The 26,429-nt window shown below is 35.7% G+C and overlaps 1 protein-coding gene across 16 annotated transcripts in view; it reads left to right on the forward strand.

The window, feature by feature from the left end:
- The window catches only part of LOC144965175 (zwei Ig domain protein zig-8-like), a 254,589-nt gene that overhangs the window by 85,528 nt on the left and 142,632 nt on the right, over positions 1-26,429 (forward strand). For all 16 annotated transcript variants that reach the window (XM_078900225.1, XM_078900230.1, XM_078900236.1 and 13 more), the window contains one exon: positions 5,769-6,198. In XM_078900225.1, the coding sequence (XP_078756351.1) occupies positions 6,138-6,198 (61 nt within the window). In that variant the 5' untranslated portion in view covers positions 5,769-6,137. The remainder of the gene's footprint in view (positions 1-5,768; positions 6,199-26,429) is intronic.

The following is a 26,429-nucleotide window of genomic DNA, read 5'->3' on the forward strand; positions in this document are numbered from 1 at the left end:
GTCTTGTCATCATTAAATTTAAGTTAGTTTAGTTTAATCCAATCCTTTATGTTAGCAATACCATTTTTCATAACAGATATTGATAACAGCTCTGAATCATTATTGAATTTTGTATACAGCTGAGTGTCATCAGCATAAAACTCAAAATCAATGGGAAAGGTGGATAACATATCAGAAAGGGGAGCAGTATATATTGTAAAAAGGAGAGCGGGGGGGGGGGGGGGGGGGGGGGGGACGAGAAAAGATCCCTGAGGCACTCCTCAAGTTAATATGGACGGAGTTGATATATGGTTTTCTACAATTACTGAGTTCAAACGAATATCCCTTTAACCAGTCCAAAGCTGTGTCACTCATAAAAGATTGATCACGTAGTCTAATCGGAAGTAAATTTTTATTGATAGTGTTGAATGCGACACTTAATCTAGTAAAAGGACCATCGCAGTACTCTTATTATCTAAATCATTTACAACATCATTAAAAACTTTAAGTAATCCGTTTGTGTACTACGTGAAGCTTTGTAAGCAGATTGGAATTTAACATTTAAGACATTCATTTCTATATGGTTAATAAGATGAGCAGCAATAACTTTTTCAATTAATTTTGAAATGAAATGCAAATTTGACACAGGTCAAAAATTATTTAACTCATTGCAGTCAAGATTTTCTTTTTTCTTCAGGGTCTAACCAAGACATGTTTCAGCATCTTTTTGGAAAATCGGGCAACACTAGACTTTCATTTACAATGGATGCAATAGCTGGAGCAAATCAATTTGCACGTGGTTTTATGAGCCAAGTTGGTGTTTAATCTAGCGGCATGATTTATTAGGCATATCTGGCATATTTTAAATCTCTTGATAAGGGTCCAAACGACGTTAATGTTTTATAAAAAGTGTTCATCGTTTTCGTTTGTTGTGTTGCGCAGGAAAGTATTGTGCCCCTTGAGGCACTAGAATGTGCCTGAGGTGTCCGATCAGTTATTGATGTTGTTCTTTCTTGTGAGGTCACGTGCCTAGTCTTTGTTGTTGTGTCCATTGGTGAAGTCACATGGCTTGTCATTTCAACTAGTGATGCAATGTTGGGTTGTGGATAAGATGATATTGTATGTGGCGCTGTCGTTGTCTAGTTCCTGCCGGATGTTGGACATTTTCTCTTGAAAAAAGGTGATGAATTTGTCACAGCGGTCTTTTGGACATGTATCTGGTGGTAGATTTGTTGTATTCGATGGTGTGATAATTTCTTTGGTGGTATCATAAAGCTTTTTAGAATCACGTTTGCCTTTTACTAGCGTGTCCTTTACATATTGCTGATTGGTTCTGGCTTTTATTTGATTGATATCATTTTTGGCATTTTTATACATTTGTTTGTGAATTTCTCGTCCAGACTTTTGCAAATACGTTCCTTATGACGTCTATCATGTCTAGCCTGGCGGATTTCAGCATTTACAATTTGGTCTTAAGACGATCGTTATAGATTGGAGGGCTAGGGGCGCATCTTTTCCCAGACAATAAGTAAGAGATGTGTAGAGATGATCTATATTCTGTTTGACGCCGTGTGATATAATAACTTGATTATTTATGTCCGACTCCCGAGTTTGGTTTAGTATTTGGAGTGATTTGTATCTTTTGTCTTTCTGTAGTGCACTGTACTCCGATTCGATTTCTGACCAGGACATTGACCTTAAAATAGCTGGGTGGTGGTCCGACATGTCAGGGCTTCCGATCCTGATGTCACTAGTGGAAGTATCGATGGACCGTGTGATGACGAGATCGAGAGTGTGTCTGCCTTCGTGAGTTGGTCTTTTGACATTTTGTGTAAGATTGAATACTTCTAGAAGGTTGGTGAAGTTGTCCGAAATCTCGGCATGAAAATTAAAATTACCTAGGATAATAATTTCTCCATTTTCGATGTTTTTTCATGGAGAAAATCTTCAAACTCTTATATAAAACCTTTACTCGACTCGTACTCTTGTTTCTCGTTGATGGTGGTGGTCTGTAAATGGTTCCGATTTTAAAGTCTCTTTTATCATAATTAAAGTGAATTTCAAGGCATTCAAATGAGTCGAAATTTTGTTTTTCTACTTTGTTAACTTTCAATTTGTCTCTGAAAACACACATCAGACAACCTTAACGTCTGTGTTCTCTATTTTCTTGATGATATGAATAGCTACTGGGGATTATCTTGTTTGTTGTTATAATGTCGGAGGATGTGAGCCAAGTTTCTGTAATAAGTCCAATTTATTTTCGACGATAAAATCATTTTTCAGAATTCCTTTGTTTCGAGCGGAGTGGGCATTCAGGAGAGCAGATTTCAAATCGTTTTCGTTATTTATACTGGAGTATACTTGTCAAGCATTTAAAAGTGTCATTCTAAATTGCTGATCCCATGATATTTACGTTTGTTCCAGTTTTGGTGACGTAAAACAAATACACAATTATACTCTAGTATAGAGACATTTTCATTGATCCCACAAATCTGTTGTACTCTGGAAAAACCCATATTTAAAAATTTGGCCAGAAAACTCGTCCTTCAAATATTGATCGATTTAAATAACCTTCAATTTGGCAAAACAACCCCTCAACCCTGGGATATCGCGAAGTCCCAGGGTTTGAGAATTTTTATCTAGATGAGGGTCATTTAAATCGATCGATATTTGAAGGACGCGTTTTCAGGCCAAATTTTTAATACGTGTTTTTTCAGATTACGGCACAAATCCCTATGGCAGATTGACACAGGAAATATAAACATCCAATTTTCCATTTACTCGTAATGTCACCCATGAATTGTTTTTATCGGTATGCATGAATTCTTTCTTTCTTTTGTTTTTAAAAAATAATTTTAAAAGAATTGTGGTAATGATATGGTATATACAATCATACAATCTGCGTGTGTAATTCCTCCATACAATCTGCGTGTATAATTCCTCCGAATAATTAAGTTCATTGCTACTAGTTTCGTATGAATGTAATCGTTTATTTGTACCATCGTGTCGACTTTTAAATCACTTCATTGACGATATGTTATTTTTTTCTTTTTTAAAACTTGATTTTTATCTTTCGGCTTAATATGTTAAGTGCAATATACACAATCATAAAAACATCCGGCTATGTTTTTACATTGAACGCATACCTTTTGTTTATTTGCTTGTATTTGTTTGAATTCAAGAACACGTCTTTGAACGTCTGAATGTTTAGGTATTCTGATTAATGATAATAATAAGAATGATGATGACGATGATGATGATGATGATGATGACGATGAAGATGATGATGATAACATTGGTAAAAGTTATATATATATATATATATATATATATATATATATATATATATATATATATATATATATATATATATATATATGGGAGGAGGATCTATTCGTTCAGGTGGAAAGTCAAATGATGCATTATGAAAATGCAAATAAAAAAAATAAAAAAATAACACAGCCCAACAAAAAAATAAATCGTATGCTGAAGACAGTCAGAGCTCCACAGTTAAGACTCCAATCTGAAAAAAGTCTAAAGAGGTTGCAAATTTTATATCTTTATAAATCCTCATCAGCTGATGATTACACAGGAGCTGATCCTAGGCTTGGTTTCAATATACCCTTTGATGGTCAATAATATTGCGTAAGATGCATTGAACGTAAAGGTTACGAGCACCATGCTGAAATCTGATCTGAAAGATGAGTAGGATACTTAATCTTTGAGGAACTTTAGAAGTGAGTCGTCAGGATGTTTTGATATTTCCCGCTATTTATTTTCCTTTTTATTTTGCTTAAAATGTGAGGATTTAAAAACTGTGATCTAACACCTCAAAGTGGTCTTACTTCGGATTGAGATGCGAAAATTTGGATAAATTGAAGAAAAAAAACAAGCAAAAAAAATATTGGAAAAGAACAAGAAAAACCAAAGCGAATACAAACACACACAAAAAAAAAAACAACAAAAGGTAAATTAATAACAAAAGATCGCCCAAAACACTTCAGAAGATGTCCTGAGCCATCAGTAACACGTTTGATGGGCCATGACGCATGTATTACATTTTTTCTCGGATCGTCGTGGTCGTCGTCGTGTTAGTAGTAGTAGTAGTAGTAGTAGTAGTAGTAGTAGTAGTAGTAGTAGTAGTAGTAGTAGTAGTAGTAGTAGTAGTAGTAGCAGCAGAGGTAGTAGTAATAGTAGTAGTATTAATATTAGTAGTAGTAAATGTAGTAGTAGTAATAGTAATAGTATTAGTATTAGTATTAGTAGTAGTAGTAGTAGTAGCAGTAGTAGCAGTAGTAGTATTAATAGTAGTAGTAGTAGTAGTAGTAGTAGTAGTAGTAGTAGTAGTAGTAGTAGTAGAGTATAGTAGTAAGTAGTAGTAGTAGTAGTAGTAGTAGTAGTAGTAGTAGTAGTGTAGTAGTAGTAAGTAGTAGTAGTAGTAGTAGTAGTAGTAGTAGTAGTAGTAGTAGATAGTATAGTAGTAGTAGTAGTAGTAGTAGTAGTAGTAGTAGTAGTATAGTAGTAGTAGTAGTATAGTAGTAGTAGTAGTAGTAGTAGTAGTAGGAGGAGGAGTAATAATAATAATAATAATAATAATAATAATAATAATAATAATAATAATAATAATAATAATAATAATAATGATAATAATAATAACAATAATAATAATAATAATGATAAAAATAGTAAATATGATGATGATAATGATGATGATAATAATGATAATAATAATGATGCTGATGATGACGATGATGATGATGATGATGATGATGATGATGATAATGATGATGATAATAATAATAATTATACTGAGACAACCCTGTGTTGCCACAGCTCTAAGCGCACATTGACAAGGGGGAAAATTAGACATGCTGCACGTAACAATTACAAAAATCAGATAGTATCGACTATTTATATACACACAGTTCTATTCAGAACATTATTTAAAAAGGACAAAGAAATAATAAGGGCAAAGAGGTGTGAATCTGACTCCATTATATTATGATGGGTACCTCGAATTGGAAACGGCACACATTGTCTTTCTAAGTAGGACAGCAACACTATCTCCGAACATGCGCGATGGCATACTTGTTTTGGCAATGATTCTCGCTCCATTTCGTTTCCATTGGATGAATTTTAAAAAAATAATTAACAAGTCATGAACACACCATGGGGGAAAAAGGCACCATGTCCCGTCCTACATGTTAAAATAAATATTGATGTTGGCCAGGTATCCCTTGTAAAGCGCTTTGAGCACGTTTAGTGGATATTTCTCTATATAGAAGCTCATTTAAAAGCTCATTTAATCCTTGATTATGTAGCGTGTGATCTGAGATGACCGTGACCGTTTAAATTAGTTGCCTTATCAGACGTTTTATTCTGTAATACTTGCCATGTTCATGAGCACGAACCAGTTGTCTTCCTTGTAGTGCACTATGGTTAACTTGGAACAAGAATGCGTGATCTGGCATATTATTGTATTCAATTTTACAAATTGGTCATTGAGAGAGAAAAATATTCTCTTTTGACCTCCTAAGGGCAATTGAAGGGTAGCTATGATATGCTGCGTTATCATTCGACTACTCGTGGCCTTGCTTTTGTTTACAATTATTGTTATTAAAACTCAGTGATGAATTAGATTTTGGCGTACACGCGTATCAAATTTTGTCATTGAAAAAAAACTCTGAAAATAATACATAGGTTTGAACTTACAGCTTTGCTATAGTTGTAATTTATTATATAACATTTAGAAAAATATTTTGATAACTTAATTTTTTTTCTCTCCCCAGCTATATTTTCATCATGGGGTAGACGGTGTTTTGATTCATCGATCAATTAATTGGACATTCTCGACGTGTTTCTTCAGCGACAGTTTCATCATGGATTGTGTATAAGGACACGAGCAATTTTCAACTTTTGGATGTGGAATCTTCGTATACTTTGAATATTAATTCACACAACGGATTGAATCTTATTAAATTGTTGTTTTGGAGTCAATATTGACATTACAAAGACTTCACATCAGGATGTAAGACATTCGTTAAATTCTAACATTGATACAATGATTTTGATCAGACTATCTTCTTGTTTATATTTATTCCACGACCACCGAGAAGACGGCTCCACGTTTTGGAGTTTAATGACGTAACAGTAAGAGAATGATGACAAGGAATTTTATTGCCATCCTCATTGGCATATTGCTCGAGATTGAACTCAAAGGTAAGATTCTTTGATTTTCATTTTTAGTAGATAATGTACTGCTGGAGACTAAAAAACACAATAAAAAGAAGCAAAACAATGTCCATTTTACCTGAAACTAACTTCAAATATCGATCGACTTGTCAACTTGTCAGAATTGTCCAATTTTTGTCTGAAAAGTCAGGGGTCATGTTAATCGATCGATATTCGAGGTAAAACAATTCTAGCTATTTAAAAAAAATGATTTTGTTAAAATAAGGCGTGCGCCTGATTTGATTACGAGTAAAGATATGAGCCCTATTGACATCGTGGTTTAAAAAAAAAGCATCTTGCACATAATTATAGCAGATAATCAAGTTTTATACCATGCTCACTGCGCTTATCATGTAACATTTAATCCTAGAATTGCGTCTCGGGATATCATTTCTATTGCATATGATAAACCTCCCTGTCGGTGGCAGCACACTCATTTCCATTTGAATTGAATGGTCAAATAATATTTATATAGAAATCCCCCCCCCCTCCAAAGGAATCAAAACGCCGAAACCCTAAAACATTGCCACACAAGCAGTCTCCTATACAGACCCACAGATCCTATGGGATATCTCATAGGATCTGTGCACTGATCTTTGTCTTTTGACTTTAAGAAAATCTAAAAGAGCTTGAATCATTAATGACCATGAACTAATCTATCATTTTCTCAACCCAAGTCACGAAAACTTTACATAAACGTGAGCCAACTTTCATACCGTTCAATGACAAACCATACTATCATTATGGTTAGAAAACTTTACTTCATATATCGATAGAATCATCATCATCATCATCATTGCCTTTTTCACCCTGGGTCAGGGTATAGGCCACAGACAAACAGTTTCCATCCTTCTCTATCCTGAGCCAACTTTTTTATCTCATTCCAGGTCTTACCACTTCTCTGTATATCAGCTTCTTTAAATTGTCAAAACGTATTAAACCTGGGACGTCAAAGATATATCATGTTTTTTAAAAAAAATCCTTTTTTCATCCCATGGCGTAAATTTTTCTCTAGGGTCTATTACAAGGAAAGACTGAAATAACTCAGGAGCTAGCGCAAATTGAGCTAGGGCGAGGTGACTTGCTCAAGGCCACACAGCGCAACGGCGGGTGATAGAACCCGGTACTTTTCGGGCACGAAGCAAAGACCGTACCGCTGAGCCACGCTGTCCCCTGATTGGCAAGTCGCAGGTTGTTTCAAATCTGTTGATGTCAGTAAAACTTTTATTACCAAAATGCAAAAAAAAAAAAAAAAAAAAAGCAATTTGAAATTGTATGACAGTTAATTCGAAGTGGGATTAAATTTGCTCTTTATACTTATAGTGTTCTGGTGTACTCTGGAAAAAAAAGATGAATATGAAATTTTGGCCAGAAAACTCGTTCTTCTAATATCGATTGATTGAAATGACTTTCATCTTGGCAAAAACTCTAATCTGGGACTTCCCAAAGTTACAGGTTTAAGAGTTTTTGCCAAGATGAGAGTCATTTTCATCGGTCTATATGGGTGTAGGACATGCTTTCTGGCCAAAAAATTTAATACGTGTTTTTCAGAAATGGCAATGCTGGCCTAAGTATCTTTGAAGAAGATAATTCAACTCAATCCTTTCATTTAGTTCATTAAGCTAATGAATTCATAAGGTTCTCATCTTGAAATCCATTAGTTAATTGACTCTCCTTAATAAGGATTCCCATGTTTCCGTTGGATTTGAATTTAAAAAAACAAACAAAAACACCAAAACTATTTAGTGGAGTAGCGTATTGTTTTTGGCTCTTGAATTATTTGTATTATCTATTTCTGGGATGCTTTTCTCCATTTTTCCCCTTAAAAAAGCAAAGCAATGTTATTTTATGTATTTGGAAACAAGCTGCTTTCTTAAATGCTCTTACGCAGGACATCAAGATAAACATTATATAAAGATAAATAGAATATATAGATGACATAAAAAAACACCTTTCTTATAAAGTGAGAAATCGTTAACATCTTTTTGTTTCTTCTACAATTTATATATTTGTTTATAAGATTTATGTAGCATTTCAATGTTGAAACGGCGCCAATACAGGTTTTTGAAGAATTACGATCAACAAGTCTATTATTCACATGGAAGGAGAAGGCCACATAAAATGAAAAAAAAAAAGAAATTTAAAGAAAATCGATCTTTTAACAGCTGAAAGAACTGATCCACAAAGAATGTAAATGGAATCAGTCTAATTTAAATCGCATTATATGTGTGAATTGCGTGCACTTAATTCAATTTCCTTTTATTTGGTACCGGCAAAGCATCTGTTGAACTAATTTTATGACTAAAACATATCAACCCAGTCTCCTGAGTCCTAATTATAGAAATGGTGAACAACCATAAATAGTTTCAAAACCTATTTCAAATCTTACTGCTCTTCTCATCACATTCTTCAACCAAATAGTTATGCGAATAATCATTACACCCTCCCCCACCCCCCTTATTCAACGTTTGTCCCATGGTCCATTCAGTGATATCCATTAAAAAAAGTTTTGGATCGTAACAGTACTGGAATTATATCATGAGGATAATATAGACCAAATAGAACTTTTAGAATATGTTACATTTTGAGTTAAGTGACGTATATATAATCACAGCTTTCAGTTTCAATTGCAGGGGAACGTTTTCAGAAATGGAGGTTTGACTGTTCTAAGCATCAAGAATTCTTCTGCTTTGCACTTTGACGACCACTGCGTACTGCGTACACTCACACGCACCTGCTATTTTATTTTTATAGAATTTTCGAGCAGTCGCTTTGAACAATATCGTATCGTATCGTATCGTATCGTATCAGTTAAGAGCTACATGTCGGAGTGATTTATATTATGCTGAAATTTGATTTTAATGCCAAAATCAATAAGATCAAATTTTCTTTTAAAAAATTTCGTAGTAAATGAAATATATTAATTATTTTTATTAATGAAGTACATTATTCTACTCATAAATATTTCATCATTTAGACTTAAAATTAATTTTGTTGTGTCTTGTCGTGTCAGCATATTGCCACGTTAAAAGGAGAGGTCCCGTTTTTACTTCAAAAATCGATTGATTGAAAGCGATGTTTTAAAAAAAGTGTCTGGTCATTGTGTGGCAAGTTAGATCGGGGAATTCTCCCAGACCGCTGTCAAATGTATATGCAAATTCGTTACTTTGAAACTTAGTATTTTAATTGATGATTTTCTGTAATAGAACTGTTTTTTTTTTCTACGGACACTATAATTCTACATGAGAGTAGATCGTTAAAAAAAAAGATGAAGAAGAAAAATTAGTTAAATTTTTCTTCTAGACAGTAAGCAATATTTTTGTCGTTACTAGTTTTCTTGCGTGAAGTATCAATTTTTCAATTTGAGGATATTGTATTTCTGTAAACTCTTCGTAATTTTTAGTTTCGTCGAATTCTAGCAATGATCTATTACATGATTAGTAATATGCATTGTATTCGATTTCTTAACATGCTGCCTCTGGTGATAGTCTTAGTAATTATATAGTTTGGAGATCTATAGGTTACCCAAACATAAACTTACGTTGCGAGGAAATCGGGGAAATCGGTTAAATAATGAACTCTTGTTGACTTTTCAAAATATTCTCAGATTCAACTCGGTAAAGGTTCTGTTTAATTTATATTCAGATTTATTTAGATTTCTATCCCCATGTGTCCATATGACATTAATGGTCATCTTCCTGTTGAACTTTTAAGCTCTTTAAAAAAAGAAGTGCTCTCACTCGTTTCGTTAATAGCATAAGGAACATCAAGTCATTGTTAACTTTGCTACTAATATGACGCATTTTTGGCTTTAAACCACGCGTAACCATTATTTTCTTAATGCTCTATGTACTGGTCTTTTTTCTCTAGAAGACTTACAGCACCCGTAAATGCATACTGTGATGTCCTTCTACAGTAGAGTAGATTCCTTGTGTCCTAATTTTAAGACAGACTCAAGGAGACTAAGTGCACTACAATATTGAAGCTGCGTTCAAATGACCAACTGAGTTGCAAGCGCTCAAACCCCTGAAAGACAATATAAACGGCTTCTTCATTTACCTAATACAAACCAATCATAGTATTCTACGATGTAATAAAATAAGAATTTATATGTGAATATTCACTTGTCGAAGTGAGTCACAGACGGTTCCAAGAAATAGTGACGTTACTTGTACGTGTTTCCATACTTATGGAAAGTCAACCAAAGTGTTGAGGGTTTGTGGAATTGTCTCTTAGCCTCATTTGATCTTGATTTCATGCCTCACCAAACCTATCATTGCTTCTCTCTTTTTAAACGAGTCTGTTTCGGTGGATCTGTTTTAATGATTATTAATATAATTTTCATCAAATAAAACCCAATGGCCTCACCTCGTCCTTTGCAACTTTCCAATCTTACGGCTGATTACGTTAATGAACTAAATTGAAAGAGGTCAACCTACTAACTACGGCAAGCAGTTGCTCGGTCGGAGTTCTAAGGTCGTTGGAGGGGAGAATTAAAAGATTAATAACGCAGAATATGTAACGAAATAAGTGGGAGTGGATACCAAGCCGGGAAGAAGCGTAGCGTACCAAGTCGATCAGAGGTGATTCCGCGAAGGAAATAGTTCTGGTCTTTAACGTAAATATTGTAACAGCTGGGAGCTTTCTCAGCCCGGTAATTGCGTCACGCTAGAATTATTCATCTTACCGTGTCTCGTTCTTCCTATCCCTAAACACTCTCAACATTTAACTTAGTTTTCAACACCTATAAATCCCTTTTAGAAGGTGGTTTAAAATAAATCTACATTTTTGAAGTGTTATCGCTGCTGGGTTGAAGGAAACGAATAACAAAACCGTCCATTTTTTATTTTAATTTTTGTTTTCTTTAAAAACCCATCATCGCTCCTTAAAATTTCAAAACAATCCAAGCCTATTTAACCAGAATGTCCTCGCTACCTTTGTGTATTTGTGATATTTATATGATTAGTTTAACACTCGCCAAAGCCCCGCCTGTTATTCTTAGCTACCAGCTAAATTGTTTACAAGATGTGTAAATGATAAAAAACAACTGTTTAACATTTCTATGACACCTTGTGTTTATTTAGAACCGTAAATTGCACCGGGCGCATAGCCATTTAGAGAACTAGGGTAACTTTCGACACTATGTACCCAATCAGTATAAAACTGTCTTGAAAGATGACCTACTTTTAACGTATCTCATTCATGAAGTTTTAAATATTGTTGTTTGGCGAAAATCTTTTTTTTCCACGGGAAAAAAAATCAAAATTAGATGTAAATAATTAATATTATAGGGCTGTTCATTACACATGACCTTATTTCCCTTTTTCACCACCCAATATCATCGTTGTTTTAAGGAACGATTTACAAAGTACAAAGCACGAGGCTGGGCTTCACTGTTAGGATAGAGAATAGAAGATAATTTGTGACAAATAAGAATAGAGAAAAATGGATTTATTTTACCATCATTCCAGCTATGTCTAAACTTAAAGTTTCTTATGTCCCTCTTAAGACAGCCAATCGTTTTATCACCATGACGAGGTATGCGAACATTCTATAACGTAGAGAAAAAGAAGAAAGAAACGAAAAAAGGAAGTCAAATTGATTAACATGAAATGATTTCACTTGAAAAACTTGCTTCATCACTATTTGGGGTGCGCTCAACAGGAGGGCCTTTACACTGGGCACATATAATACGAAATGATAATGAATTTTATGTTATTTTAAAGATTCAAATGGCATTGTCCTATATTATAATAGAAATAGAAGATGTTAATATGATATGGGTTGTGCATAGAGAAGAATTTGTGACCTATCGAGTCTTTAACTTCAAACTAGAGAATACATATTTCGCATTAACACATCGATTAAAGTTTATTAGTGTGATAATAATTATCATTAAAGGTATATTCATTATCATTAGTGTTATTCTAATGTTGTTGTAGTAGTGGTAGTAGTAGTAGTAGTAGTAGTAGTAGTAGTAGTAGTAGTGGTAGTAGTAGTAGTAGTAGTAGTAGTAGTAGTAGTAGTAGTAGTAGTAGTAGTAGTAGTAGTGGTAGTAGTAGTAGTAGTAGTAGTAGTAGTAGTAGTAGTAGTAGTAGTAGTAGTAGTTGTTGTTGTAGTAGTAGTATCGCCATAACCATCTTCATCATCATTATTATTGTCATTTTCATCATGATCAATACAATTCTATGTTATAAGGATCGCCATAATCATCATCATTAACATCGATGCTATCATTATCGCCATTAGTCTAAATATCACAGGAATTCCGATGGCATTCAGGCGATAGATTATCAATCAAGATATCGTATCTCACTTAATAAATGGATATAAACAAACATGAACAACGAAACATGCCCGTTCTCGACTATCGAGGTATCATCAAATTTCTCTCAACTGAGTGTAATCTTCTGTTTATTTTTTCATGGGTCTAAAAGTTTGGCCTAACCTGGAACAACATCGGTGTCCATGCAACAGAGAGACACAAATGGAAGTCTTTAGTAGATGCCTTAGAAAACGGTAGGGGCTGCCTGAAGCCTGCGATCGTAAAAATACTAACGAAAGAGTGAAAATGGAGAGGCTTCGTATGGGAACAATACAGACAATGGACATTTCGGGTATAAACCCTTCGTCAGCTCAACAATACACAAATTAACGTGGAAAACAAATATACAGTTAAATATAAATATATGGTTCTATACCTTTGAAAACTGTTATCTTTGTTTGAAAGTTACAAAGAGCATTTAAAGGACTTTAAAGCTTATCTTAGCTATTAAACGATACGATACGATAGAGAAAGAAAATATTCCAATTTTTCTCTGCCAGGATTCGACCCACGACCATCAGATCTACAAACAGATGAACGTCTTGGTTGTCAGTTGCAGGTGTCTAATACAAACGTCTATCATTGGAAAATAACTTTCAAACGCCGCGTTTTAAGAATGAAATTATATCAACATAAAAATCCTTGCTCTTAATTTAAGCTTTAGATGGATAAATGAAGTGCCAATTTGATCTTAACAACTTTAAAAGTGCAAATGTGTCTTTAAATAGTTGTAAGAGTTCCGTTATTTGTAAAAGTACTTTGCTTAATTCTCTAACCGTTATCAGTTAATTGAACTTCTTTCGCAAGAGACAGAAAGAAAAAAATGAGAGAGAGAGAGAGAGAGAGAGAGAGAGAGAGAGAGAGAGAGAGAGAGAGAGAGAGAGAGAGAGAGAGAGAGAGAGAGAATGAGAGAGAGCGAGCTGAAAGTGTTGCAACATCCCCTGGGCTCAATCTGGGTTCTTTTTTTTTTACCACTAACGGGAATTATTTTCCTTTGCTATGGAACCTCTCTGATTTAATTTTGCGGCGGTACCGCTTGATGATGGCTTATTTCAATCTATTCGAAGAAAAAAAAACCCATGTCGATGAATTTAGGAAGTTTTGAGTTTGTTTATTTTTAAGGAGTTTTACAGTGCCTGTGACATTATAAAAACCTCTACAAACAAACGAAGGAGTAAATAAACACAAAAATCGCATTCTTCTGAAACATTAGACCACACACACTGTTTTGTAAGATATAAATATGAGAAGCTGTATATTATAGGATTAATCACTCTTTTTTCAAGATTTTAAATTAACTTACACCAGTGCCTGTTTCCCTTTAACATTAGGTGGTTTGAGGTTTAATCCTAAATCAAGATGATTTTTCCTTGCATTGCTCATTTGCAGGTCTGCTAATTCATACTGTTATGGGCTTATTATTGTAATGGAAATACTCTTATACTAATTCAAAATAATGCCCATTATAACAATTCTAATTCAAGCTCACAACTGTATTGGGGTATTAAAACTGCTAAAAAGTAAAATTGGCTTCCTACACATATCCTGTAGGTTGTATCTCGTACCAAAAAATAATATAAATAACAACAGCGTCAGTTCCAATGTAGAACCCCCATATTGTGAAGGTTACGGCTCTAATCATTATTTTTTCTTCACTTTTCTTTCTTTAAGAAAAAGGTTTGCACTTTGGTTGAAATATACCAACGTAAAAATGACTATAAATTATTATGTCCTTGTGAGTAAATTATACATTAACATTGTCTCAGGTCGTTTTAACATAATACTCAATTCGGCAATTTAATCACTTAATATAATAATCTTATAATAATTTACGTTAACCGAGTTGTGCCATACAAAAGTGTAATTTAGAAGAAGAAAAAAACGCACAACAGATTTGGCCCGTGCATGGTGGAGCCTGCCATCCTGCAAATTGTTGATAATAGGTGACAATATTAAATTATTGCGCCATTAATCACCTGGTAATACTGCCGTACGGTGACCCCCCCCCCCCCCCCCCCCCCCCCCCCGCCACTTCCCCCTCCACCTATTAACAATTTTGGCCAGAAAACGTGTCCTTCAAATGATGATCGATTACAATAACCATCATCTTGCAAAAAGCTCTCAAACCTGGGACTTTGTGAAGTCCAATGTGAAGTACCAGGTTTGAGAGGTCTTTTTTCCCACTTGAAACAATTTTAACGATCCATATTTGAAGGACTAGTTTTCAGCCAAAATTTGAAATAAGTATTTTATTTCAAAGTACGGCAAAATAGCACGAGAAAAATAAAGCTATTCTCACACAGTTCATCCAGTACAGGTTTTTGGCGTAACTTTTGTATTGTAACAATATTGTGTTCTATAGACTTATGAGGCGTGATCTAACCAAACTATTATCCCAAATTGCCATAAAATTGGACAACACAATTTTTCCTCTTGGTGGGGTAATTTTATATAATAGTTGATAGATTCGGAATAAACTGAAATCGTAAATCTGAGTAAATTGAGGGCCAGAATAAGCTATGCAGGTTACTCAATCGTTTAAACAATTTACAGATAAAGCGCCTTTTTTCATTTTGGTGAAAATTATTTCACTAATGTTGATGGATTAAGATGACACTCATTTTGTGATAGCAACGCTGAGACTTTTAGGGACACCTGAAAAATACTATGAATTGGTAACAGCAATAACACATAATTACTTATGTTGCTTTAGTCTTCTCTCTCTCTCTCTCTCTCTCTCTCTCTCTCTCTCTCTCTCTCTCCCTCTCTCTCTCTCTCTCTCTTTCTCTGTCTCTCTCTCTATCTCTCTCTCTCTCTATCTCTCTCTCTATTTCTCTCTCTCTCTCTCTCTCTCTCTCTATATATATATATATATAATATATATATACATAATATATATATATATATATATATATATATATATATTGGGTGTGTGTGTGTGTGTGTATGTGCATGAGTGTGTTTGTGCGTGTGTTATGTGACTGTGGGTGTGGGTGTTTCTGTGAGAATGACTTTCGGTGTCCTAATTTTACTTGCATCGTCAATAATTCAACGTGTGGGAAGTGATTAAATCACTTCCGATACTGTGGTAATTACTTTTTGAGGTACCATTTTGATTCCTGAACAATTGAGGGCTCATGAGAATAGAGTGATTCTAAAATGCACGTATGGTTGAACGTATGGGAGAAGGGGAGGGGGAGTCGGAAGACGAGGGGGTGAGGAAGTGAAGGAAGAGTAGCGTTGGGAGGAAGAGGAGGAGGGAGGAAGAGGAGGAGGAGGATTAATAGGAAAATAAAGAGGAGAAGGAGGATTAAGACAAGGAAGAGAAGATTCATTTATAAGAAGAGGGAGAAAAATAACCTCCTTGATCAATTAAAAAAAAGTTTCCCCTGATTGGTGGTGTATGAACATCACTTATCTATGTAAACAAAGAAAAAATACACATTAAAAAATTATTTAGGTGCGATCTCTACTCTAAATAATAAGTTAAACACAGGCATAACATGGAATATTACAGCTCAGGATTGAATTCAGTCTTAATTGATGGTACGCCGGTTACTTCGCGAAGTCCCAGGCTTGAGAGTTTTTTGCCAATGAAAAGGTGTGTATGAAACAGTGTCTGACAAAACAGGAAAAAAAGAAGAAGAAAAAATATCCCAAGCAAATCAGCCTGCCTAGAGTGAAAATCGAAGTCCAGACATCCCAATTACACTATTTAAACAGTCATTCAACATATGAAAGTTCAACCCACGCCGTTATCGTACTAATCATAATCATTTCATATGGGTATGAATTTATTCTACACATTCCTGTTTATAGCTGGGTACAGAAATCCTGGCACCGTGTAATGTCAGTCCTGAGAGGTGACCTGATGACCAAGCACTTGAAAGTGTAGGTGGGTTACGGCCCAAGTACCGTTAGTGCCTCGCCCAAGTGCCAAACGCCAAACGGATCAGGGCACTTGAAGGACAGTGATAAATGATTTTAGTAATAACAGTGACAAAAGCGATAACGATTTTATTATCTTTATAGCAGTTTCAAGAATAGACTAAGACTAATCGTGTAAAGACTGGGTGGGGTCGGATAGTACAAAGGAATGAGTGTATGTATGGTCCAAATAAAAATAGTACTTGAAGGACAGCGAATCACTAACGAGCTATCTTCAAAATGTCTTTGGAAAAAAGGGGGCATTCGTGCATATACCATTAGTTCATTCCGTATGCAGTTTAGGAGATTCAGGAATAGTAGCATCCAATAGGCCTACATAATACAGGGTGATCGACCTCATACTGAGCAATGGCCCATATAAGTGTTTGGAATAGTTTGAGAGACTTTCAGTCAGAATACGCCTGCCTAATAATGGTTGAGAATGGATATATTATGTGACTGATCGACCGAGTTGTTCCCGTTTCTCGTCTTGTAACGAAGTCAAGTGATATCGGATTTTCTCAGAAATGCATGGATGGCAGTGATAAAAAGCAAAAACAAACCCCCCTTTTCATTGTAATTTACCAGGAATGGTTTGTTATAAGAGGACTATTAGTATGAAAGAAAGGCATTACACGGCAATGATACTGATCATATGACCCTCGTGACGCCTAAGATTATTTCCGTTTCTTTTCATCTAAAAGATTATATAGCAATTTATTGTAACATATCAATATATATCACAAAAAGGGTTGTTCAGTTCATGATATCAACTCATTTATCTATCATAAAGTGCTTTTCACAAGTTTCCAAATAAAGGAACAAGACCATAATATATTACTGCCTTTGAACAGGAATAGTTTGCCTTTAAAAAGAGGTTGTGAGAAACCCCCCAAAAAAGAGAAAGAAAAGGCAAACAAACCAAAATAAGAAAGAAATGGAAAAAAATAAAAACGTATTAAATTTTAGCGGTGTAAAATTATTCAAGCAATTGTAAAGGATACGTGGATGACTCATGCCTACGAATATTAATGATACTGTTTTCCAATGTAGCCAGGAATAACTCACTATGTCAGTTGTCTTTTCATTTTTTAATTTGCTTTTCCATATTTCTTTTTTTTTTTTTCCAATGCAATCAGAAAACAAAATACTAAGAACAAAAAAATCAAACAAACATACAAAAATTTCTCGACGAAGTCCTATTTACAAAGCTTGTTGCAAATATTGCTCAATGTCAAGTGCCCAGCCTTAAAATGAAAACTGTGTAACAACTCATTGAGAGAATACAAGCTGATGCTTCTAGCTAATCACGGTACTTGTATTAATAATTTGATGATAATAATCTGTATATATTCATATCCAACGGTGTTTAGCACTCGACATTTCCAGTCAAGCAGGTATATACAAAAGAACGCATCGATCCTCCATGTTATAGCTTTTCAATACCACAACGACTATAATCATATTTTTAATTCATAATTGTTCCCTTCATGTAAATGGCTATTCTATAAAATGTAATGTAAACACCAAGAAATAACCCCCAAAACAACAACAAAACAACAACAACAACAACAACAAAAAAACAAAACAAACAAACAAACAAAACACCTGAGCATTTACATTGCGCAATATCCACTTAAAACACTGCTCATAACACTTGACGAAAGGTCCCTGGCCTGTGGTCCAACTGGCAGTAGAAATGATTGAAACCATACAGAGGACATTGAACATTCGTAGCCTGTGAGTGTAAAACATAACTTAGCAAATTATTTCTTGATGAAAAAAATAACAAACTATTCAAGCTTACGAGAATTTATGAATCAGTCAGCGGGGCCACGCTGACTGAATCAAAGACTAATCTTTTATAATTATTCAAGTTGACATTGTAAATACATTATAAATTAGTCCTTGCAACTTGCATGTGCGAAATGATAATAATACGAGTAGGTATAATTATTTTCATGAGAACATTAAGACATTTAATAGTCACACCACTGACCTTTACATACATTTGTAATAAATTGTCAAAAATGGAAATGGGTTAAAAGAAATGCATTGTAGCGAATAGAATCGCATTGATTTACAACTTGTATTAATCTACAATATCATCATAGTGATATTTATAATCACCGTACGCATTGAAAAAAAATAATTCCGTGCATTTATTATAAGGAGGTTGAATTATATCTAGATACTGTTTTACTAATGAGGTTATAATGCCATTACATTTTGTCTTTCACAAAATCTTTGGAGTTTGTTTTTTAATTAATGGGAGTATAGAAGTCTCTCAATATTGAATCTAAAGATTTTATGTTTGAATTGTATTGATTGAGACATATTTTTCATGATTTCTGCTTTTAATTACATTTCACCGATAAAGAGAGGTGGTGTCTTTTAGATAAATAAAATAAATAAATAAATAAATAAATAAATAAATAAATAAATAAATAAATAAATAAATAAGAAGAAAATATAAAATATATATATTGACTCGCTTTTACGACTTTGCCTTGGTCAATACGCGTTCGAGTTTGCTTCAATTATATATTTAACAAACTATAGATAGAATGCGCTTGGCCAAGGAGTTCACAACATTGCCATCCGGAAGTATAACGGACCAACACACAAACTCTGTGTAACCATGAACTTTTATAGTCTGGTTAATATAGATAGTATGCAGATGACGTCACTCAGGCCTTTGTTATTTTTTTTGTCATCCGCGTTTGTGAGTAGTTCTCACTAAACTGTATTAACCAGACTATAAAAGTTCATGGTTACACAGAGTTTGTGTGTTGGTCCGTTATACTTCCGGATGGCAATGTTGTGAACTCCTTGGCCAAGCGCATTCTATCTATAGTTTAGTGAGAACAACTCACAAACGCGGATGGCAAAAACAATAACAAAGGCCTGAGTGACGTCATCTGCATACTATCTATACAAGTTGCTTGGTAAAGACGTGCCTTTGTGCAAACACTCTTACATTTGCTGTCATTGCTTATAACCAGGTACTCCTTTCCACTACACTCGTGTCAGATGGGGTGGTGTTTGTAAAATCCCCCAATCCAAGAACACATTGCATTTGGAGCCCGAGTTTTGTGATCCTTGTCACTTATGTCGTCACCGACTGAGCTCGACATTACCGACGCCACGTTTAGAAAAGCATGAAAAAAAATGTAAACAATTATTTTGTAGAAAGTCTGTATTCCCAAGCCTCAACAAATGTTAATTTAGAACGAGAACTGGAAAACATTATCAGGATAAAGAATAAATTGTGTATATGAATACAACAGATAAGTTTTGTTTCAGAATGAACTATTTATTTTGAGTATTTTAATATAGGATATATATAGAACGAGGTTGACGTAACTCATGTCTTTGTTATTGTCTTTTGCCAGCCACGTTTTTGAGAAATTCTCACTAAACGGTATTAACCAGACAATAATTGTTCAATAATACGCATAGTTTTTTGTGTTTTTTTTTTTTTGTGTGTGTTGTTCCGTTATACTTCCGGGTGGCAATGTTGTGAGATTCTTAGCCAAGCGCACACCACCTATAGGCGTAAGTTAATCATACGACATTTAGGTAAATTGTCAAATTATTTGTGTTCCCCGGCAATCCAATATTGTGCAGGTATAAAGCAATTGCCGAAAAGTGCATTTTGAATTAATTGATAATCAGAAACCTAGCGCGGCTATGTGGTTTGTGCGGCTATGTGGTTTGTGCGGCTATGTGGTTTGTGCGGCTATGTGGTTTGTGCGGCTATGTAGTCTAGTGGTTTAACACTCGCTTTCGGATCGGAAGGTCCTGGGTTCGAGCCTCGCGCTTGGCGCATAGTTGAGTCCTTGGAAAAGGCTCTTTACTCACATTCTCTCACCGTACTCAGGTGTAAAATGAGTACCTGGCCGTTAACAGCGTTGTCTTTGTCCGAAAAATTGTAATATCGCCTAACAGGCGTCATGTCCCGTCCTACATGTTAAATGTTGCTGTTGACAAGGGACCCCTTGTAAAGTGCTATGAGCACAGTTAGTGGACATTGCGCTTTATAAAGCTCAATATCAATAATTTTAGACTTTTGCCATGGTTCAAACAAGCACCTAAATCTGACCTTATTTTGATAATCGATTCACATTTTGAGCATCAAGCTCAATCCGACATTTTACCTGTTATAAGCGACAGGTCACATATACTGTTTATAATTTTAAAAACAGAAAACTCAATTGTCGGCTATTATTTCAATTCCTATGTTAGAATCTTTTAGAAAGCCTTATCTCGAAACTTTTAGAAAGCCCTATGTGACTTACACCACAAATGTGGATAACAGTTTTGTAGGTAGTTAATTGCTTGTAGTTATCGAACCACGAGCTCTTATAATGTGCTATAATATTTGTATGTTGTACCCGTCAGCCAATCACAATTGACCAGTACTTAGTGTTGCCTTAATTGGATTCAGTAGTCTGATGTCACGCGCCCGGCAAAGGCGGCCATCTTGGTTCTAAACAAAGAAAATCTTTACTTTTTATTCTTCATGCTGGCGAGAACTTTTCATTCCCTTTTCATATGCCTTGTGATCAGAATGTGTAAAAGTCAAAACATGATCAAATTGATGGGGTTTTTTTTCCTCTGGATACGCTTTTAAGCTCGCCGGAGAAATATTTCATACGGCGTCCGCCATTGTTCCGATAGTTTAGAGCCAGTGTTACTAAGTTACCATACGTCATTAGGAAGGAAGTGACGGTACGACTATTGAATCCTATTGAAACTCAATATTGACTCAATGCTCGTGATCGGGTCAACACAGACCAAGTTACTCATGTGGTTTTTATTATCTTTTCAAATATTAGATATCTTAGTCTCATGACTGTTACGATTCATCTAAACTTGACTTGATAGAATCTAAGTGAAACTAATAATAACATTATCTGTCCTTTGGAAAGGAGATTGATCTAACGCGAAAAAAGTTTAATTCACCGCCAAATTTAAGTAAATCCACAACATATTCCACGTCAAGGATTGGCAAATGGGTCAAAAAAGATATTCCTATTTTATAACAATTCAAAGCTGGCACGTTTAAATGAAAATACTGCGCCCTCTGGATTTTAAATCAAATTAACCCTTATGTTTTGATGGTGAAGGAATCCCATAAGAACGATTAACGATTATTGTTACTCAGCAATAATCTAAAACTATCTGCCATATTTCATCATTTTAAGAAACTGTACACGATTTACATTGTGAAAAGTGTATGATCGATAGGTATAGTTCATAATAAATAGGATTATATGATGTGTTACTATTTTATAAATTTAATGTCGTTTTAAAAATGCTATTACTAGAGTCACAAGCCACACTACTTTAATATGACTATTTGAATGATATGATTATTACATCGTTCTAAAAAACGTGTCTTTAAAACGATAGCTGGTCCCTAAGTGGTTGACCCGAGGTAAGGTCCCTTTAATAGGCGTACGTTGAGTATTGACCGTGGAGTATAGGTACACAAACCAAGAAATGAGGGTTGTCAACAACTTGGAGAAAGCTCAAGGGGGTGATCACTCGACTGGAGTATTAACCAAACTCCCGTCTATTTGGCCGTATATGACCTGACTTATACGGTACACAATTTGCCTGGGATTGAAGATGACGTCATTCTACTGGTGATCGGCTCTCTCTGGATTATTGTTGATGCCTCCAGTTACCACTATAAACATGCGGCTATGACACAGTATGTGGTCTAGTGGTATGGCACTCGCTTTCGGATCGGAAGGTTTTGGGTTCGGGCCTCGCGCTCGGCGCATAGTTGAGTCCTTGGAAAAGGCTCTTTACTCACATTCTCTCATTGTACTCAGGTGTAAAATGAGTACCTCGCCGTTAACAGCGTTGTCTTTGTCCGAAAAATTGTAATATCACCTAACAGGCGTCATGTCCCGTCCTACATGTTAAATGTTGCTGTTGACCAGGGACCCCTTGTAAAGCGCTCTGAGCACATTTAGTGGATATTGCGCAATATAAAGAATTGACTGAAATTCGTATTAATTAAGATTCAGTTTATATTCCTCATCGTGTATTCCAGAGTTAGTTGATTTCAACTAATAAGTACAATAATCGAAGGAGACATCTTCTCCTTTACCAAATTTAATTCATTATGTACTGGATTTTATCAACAAACATATTATGGTGTAACATCCATCTCCGGGAATGGTACTTGTTAAATGTAATATCATGTTTATTTTCACTATATAAACCATTGAATTAGGATTGTGAGTAAAAACATTATTAAGAATTGTATTAAAGCTGTTATTTTCTATTGATAATTCTACTCTTGTAACTAGATAGTGATGGACCACAATCTATGTCAAACAATTAATTGCATATCACTTCGTTGACTTTATTTTCCATGCAATTTTTTCAGAAATCCCTTTTTGGTTAATTTACTCAGATTAAATACAAAGACTTGAATTATGTGTTTTGATATAAGTATATATCTCTAATCAATCGTTTTTTCTTCCAATACCTCAAAATTTATATCAAGAGAATATATTATTATGTTGGCAAGTGTCATGTCCTGACCACATCACTAATTGTAAAATTTCAAAATTGTACGGCACAAAGATTTCAGAGAAAAACCCTATAATATGGTCTAGTGGTATGGCACTCGCTTTCGGATCGGAAGTTCCTGGATTCGAGCCTCGCTCGGCGCACAGTTTGAGTTCTTGGAGAAGGCTCTTTTCTCACATTCTCTCACCGTACTCAGGTGTAAAATGAGTACCAGACCTTTAACAGTGTTGTCTCTGTCCGAAAAAAATATGTAATATCGCCTAACAGACCTCATAACCCGACCTAAATGTTAAATGTTGTTGTTGGCTAGGGACCCCCTGTAAAGCGCTTTGAGCACGTTTAGTGGATATTAACCAATAATATAAAAGCTGAATTTAAAACTCAATTTATATGTAGCATTATTTGTGATTTAGTAGGAAATTTAGTTGGAACCAGATAAGTCATTTTAGCTAAGAGATAGTTGTGATATTATGAGAGGGGAATGAAGTGTTTGTCTTTCTCTCATCTAATTGTGTTGTCTGGCCAGTGACTTTCACCGACCCTCCCCTAGTTCTCCCAACCAGTTCTCCCAACCAAACACTTCAATCTCTCCCCACTGATTTGACAGAGAGGACAGAGTTACCACACTTCGATTTATGCTGGTGTTTATAAAGAGGTTGACAAGGATTTTTTTTTCTTTTTTTTTTTTCTTTTTTTTTAAAACCAGGTTTATTCCGACACACTCCCGTCTATCCATGATAATGCTTAGCTGTAACACAACACATTGTAAAATGATGGCTTGATGACTTATTATTCATGATAAAGATGGTCCACAACTGCTGTACTCAGGAAAATCACATATATAAAAAAATTTGGCCAGAAAACTCGTCCTTCAAATATCGATCTATATTTTCGCGAAGTCCCAAGTTTGAGTTTTTTTTTCAAGATGTGGGTCATTTAAATCGATCGATATTTGAAGGACGAGTTTTCTGGCCAAATTTTCAAATATGTATTTTTCCAGAGTACGACAAACGTGTCTTAACCAGTTAAATGCCGCACTATCTAAAAACTCGTATTTAAAAATTTGGCAAGAAAATTCGTCCTTCCATCGATGTAAATGACCCTCATCTTGGGAAAGAAAACTTTCAAACCTCGGACTTCCGAGGTTTAGTCTTTCAGAGCCGGAGTTTAACCCTGTTCCTATAGCGTGAAACGGACAATAGTAAATGCTTGCTGTCCTTTGGATAGGACGTTAGTATATCGCCAAGCACTTTCCGCCAGATCTACTATACCCAGCTACTCAATCACTGCTGGGTGGACAAGAGGGAGGGGGTCAGAAAAAAATATCGTCTACACTCGGTGTGAATAGCTCTTGTCTTCAATTTAAGCGAGTTAACATTTACATGCCCTTGGCATTAGCCATCTAACACAAATCGAGCCCCATATTCTTCACACCAGTGTCTACTTAAGACAATTTATACGGTAAATAAATAAAACGCTTATTAAAAACACTGATTCACCTTTTTGTTGGCGATGCCAAACAACTCCCATGTTGTTTCTATTTGGGGTTGTCTCCCTTCGATAGAATTCCATCAGATACTTCTCCTTGCTTGATCTGTGATTTATTTTCACATGTTTTTGTTATTTTGCCAAAAAAAATCTGCCTATATTATTTCGGGTTCCTTTAAGCTTCCTCTCTTACATCTCCCCACAGTTATAGACACGCACCCGCACAAACACACACACCCACACCCACACACACACACACACACACACACACACACACACACACACACACACACCAATACCTTCTCCCTTTACACACATACCTACTCTTCTGGTTTATTCGTCTTTATAGATAGAACTCAAGCCTTTGTTATTGCATTTTGCCATCCGCGTTTGTGAGTGATTCTCACTAAATTGTATTAACCAGACTATAAATTTACAAGGTTACACATAGTTTTGTGTGTTGGTCTGTTATACTTCTGGATAGCAATGTTGTGAACTTCTTAGTCAAGCGCATACTATCTATAGATAGTATGCGCATAGATAGTATGCGCTTGTCTAAGAAGCTCATAACATTGCCATCCGGAAGTATACCTATAGTATGCGCTTGGCTAAGAAGCTCATAACATTGCTATCCGGAAGTATACCTATAGTATGCGCTTGGCTAAGAAGCTCATAACATTGCCATCCGGAAGTATAACTAACTGACCAACACACAAAACTATGTGGAACCATGAACATTTATTGTCTGGTTAACACAGTTTAGTGAGATATACTCATAAACGCGGATGGCAAAAACAATAACAAAAGTATGAGTGACGTCATCTTCGAACTATCAAGAGAAAACAGTGTTAACTCTAACGTTTATAAAAGTCTGATCAAGAAAATCGGGTCATTACTCGTCACTCATTTGACAGTATAAAAACAATAACAATGATCAGAGATAGGCCGATTGCATTCGCACTACTAGATATTTATAAATAACCAACTGTGTTTGTCCGAGCACGTGTGTCACAAATACCACGTTTTGATTGATCAAAAATCTACTGGTTAATTGGGGAGTGAACATGGGACTGTGGGAGGTTGATATCAGTGTGGAATGAACCTGGGACTATGGGAAGTGGACACAAATGATGAGTGAGCCAGAGACAATGAGAAGTTGATGTTAATGGGGAATGAACCAAGGGCTATGAGCGGGTACACAATTTGAAAAAAAAAGGAGGGTGGGGGGTGAACTCGGGACTATGGGAGGTGGACACCAATGGACAGTGAACCCAAGGTCAAGGCAGAAGACACCCAGAGGAGAGTGAACATGTGACTATCTGAGGTTGACACCAATGGGGAGTGGATGAGATACAATTGGCGAGTGAACCAGGGGCTGTGAGATGTGGACAATTCTGGGGAGTGAACCCAAAGGCCGAGGAAGAAGAAACACAGTGGAGAGTTACCCTGTAATTCCTCGGGTGGACAAAAGTGGGGACTGAACCTGGGACTGTGGGAGGCTGACACCAGAGGTGATTGAAGCTGAGATTAGGGAGGTGGACACAAGAGAAGAGTAAACCCGGGATCGGAAAATCGGACACCAGTGTGGAGCGAACCCGGGACTATGAGTTATGGATATGTGAATATTGAGTGAACCCGGGACTATGGGAGGCAGGCATCAATGGGGAGTGAACCCAGACCTGTGTGAGGTGGACACCAGTGGGAAGCGAACCCGAACAATGGGGATTGCCACAAATGGTGAATGATCACAGGACTGTAGGATGCGATACAAGTGGCGTGAGACTGCGAGATGTGGACACTGCAAAGGAGTGAATTCAAGGCTGAGGATGAAGACACCCGGTGGAGAGTAACCCCAAATCGAAGTGCGTGGGTCACAATTGGAGAGGGAACCTGGGACTGTGGGAGCTGGACACCAGTGGGGAGC

Source organism: Berghia stephanieae, chromosome 2, assembly GCF_034508935.2.
Source record: "Berghia stephanieae isolate SIO BIC M18660-M18661 chromosome 2, UCSD_Bste_1.3, whole genome shotgun sequence".
NCBI classification, from domain to species: Eukaryota; Metazoa; Mollusca; class Gastropoda; order Nudibranchia; family Aeolidiidae; genus Berghia; species Berghia stephanieae.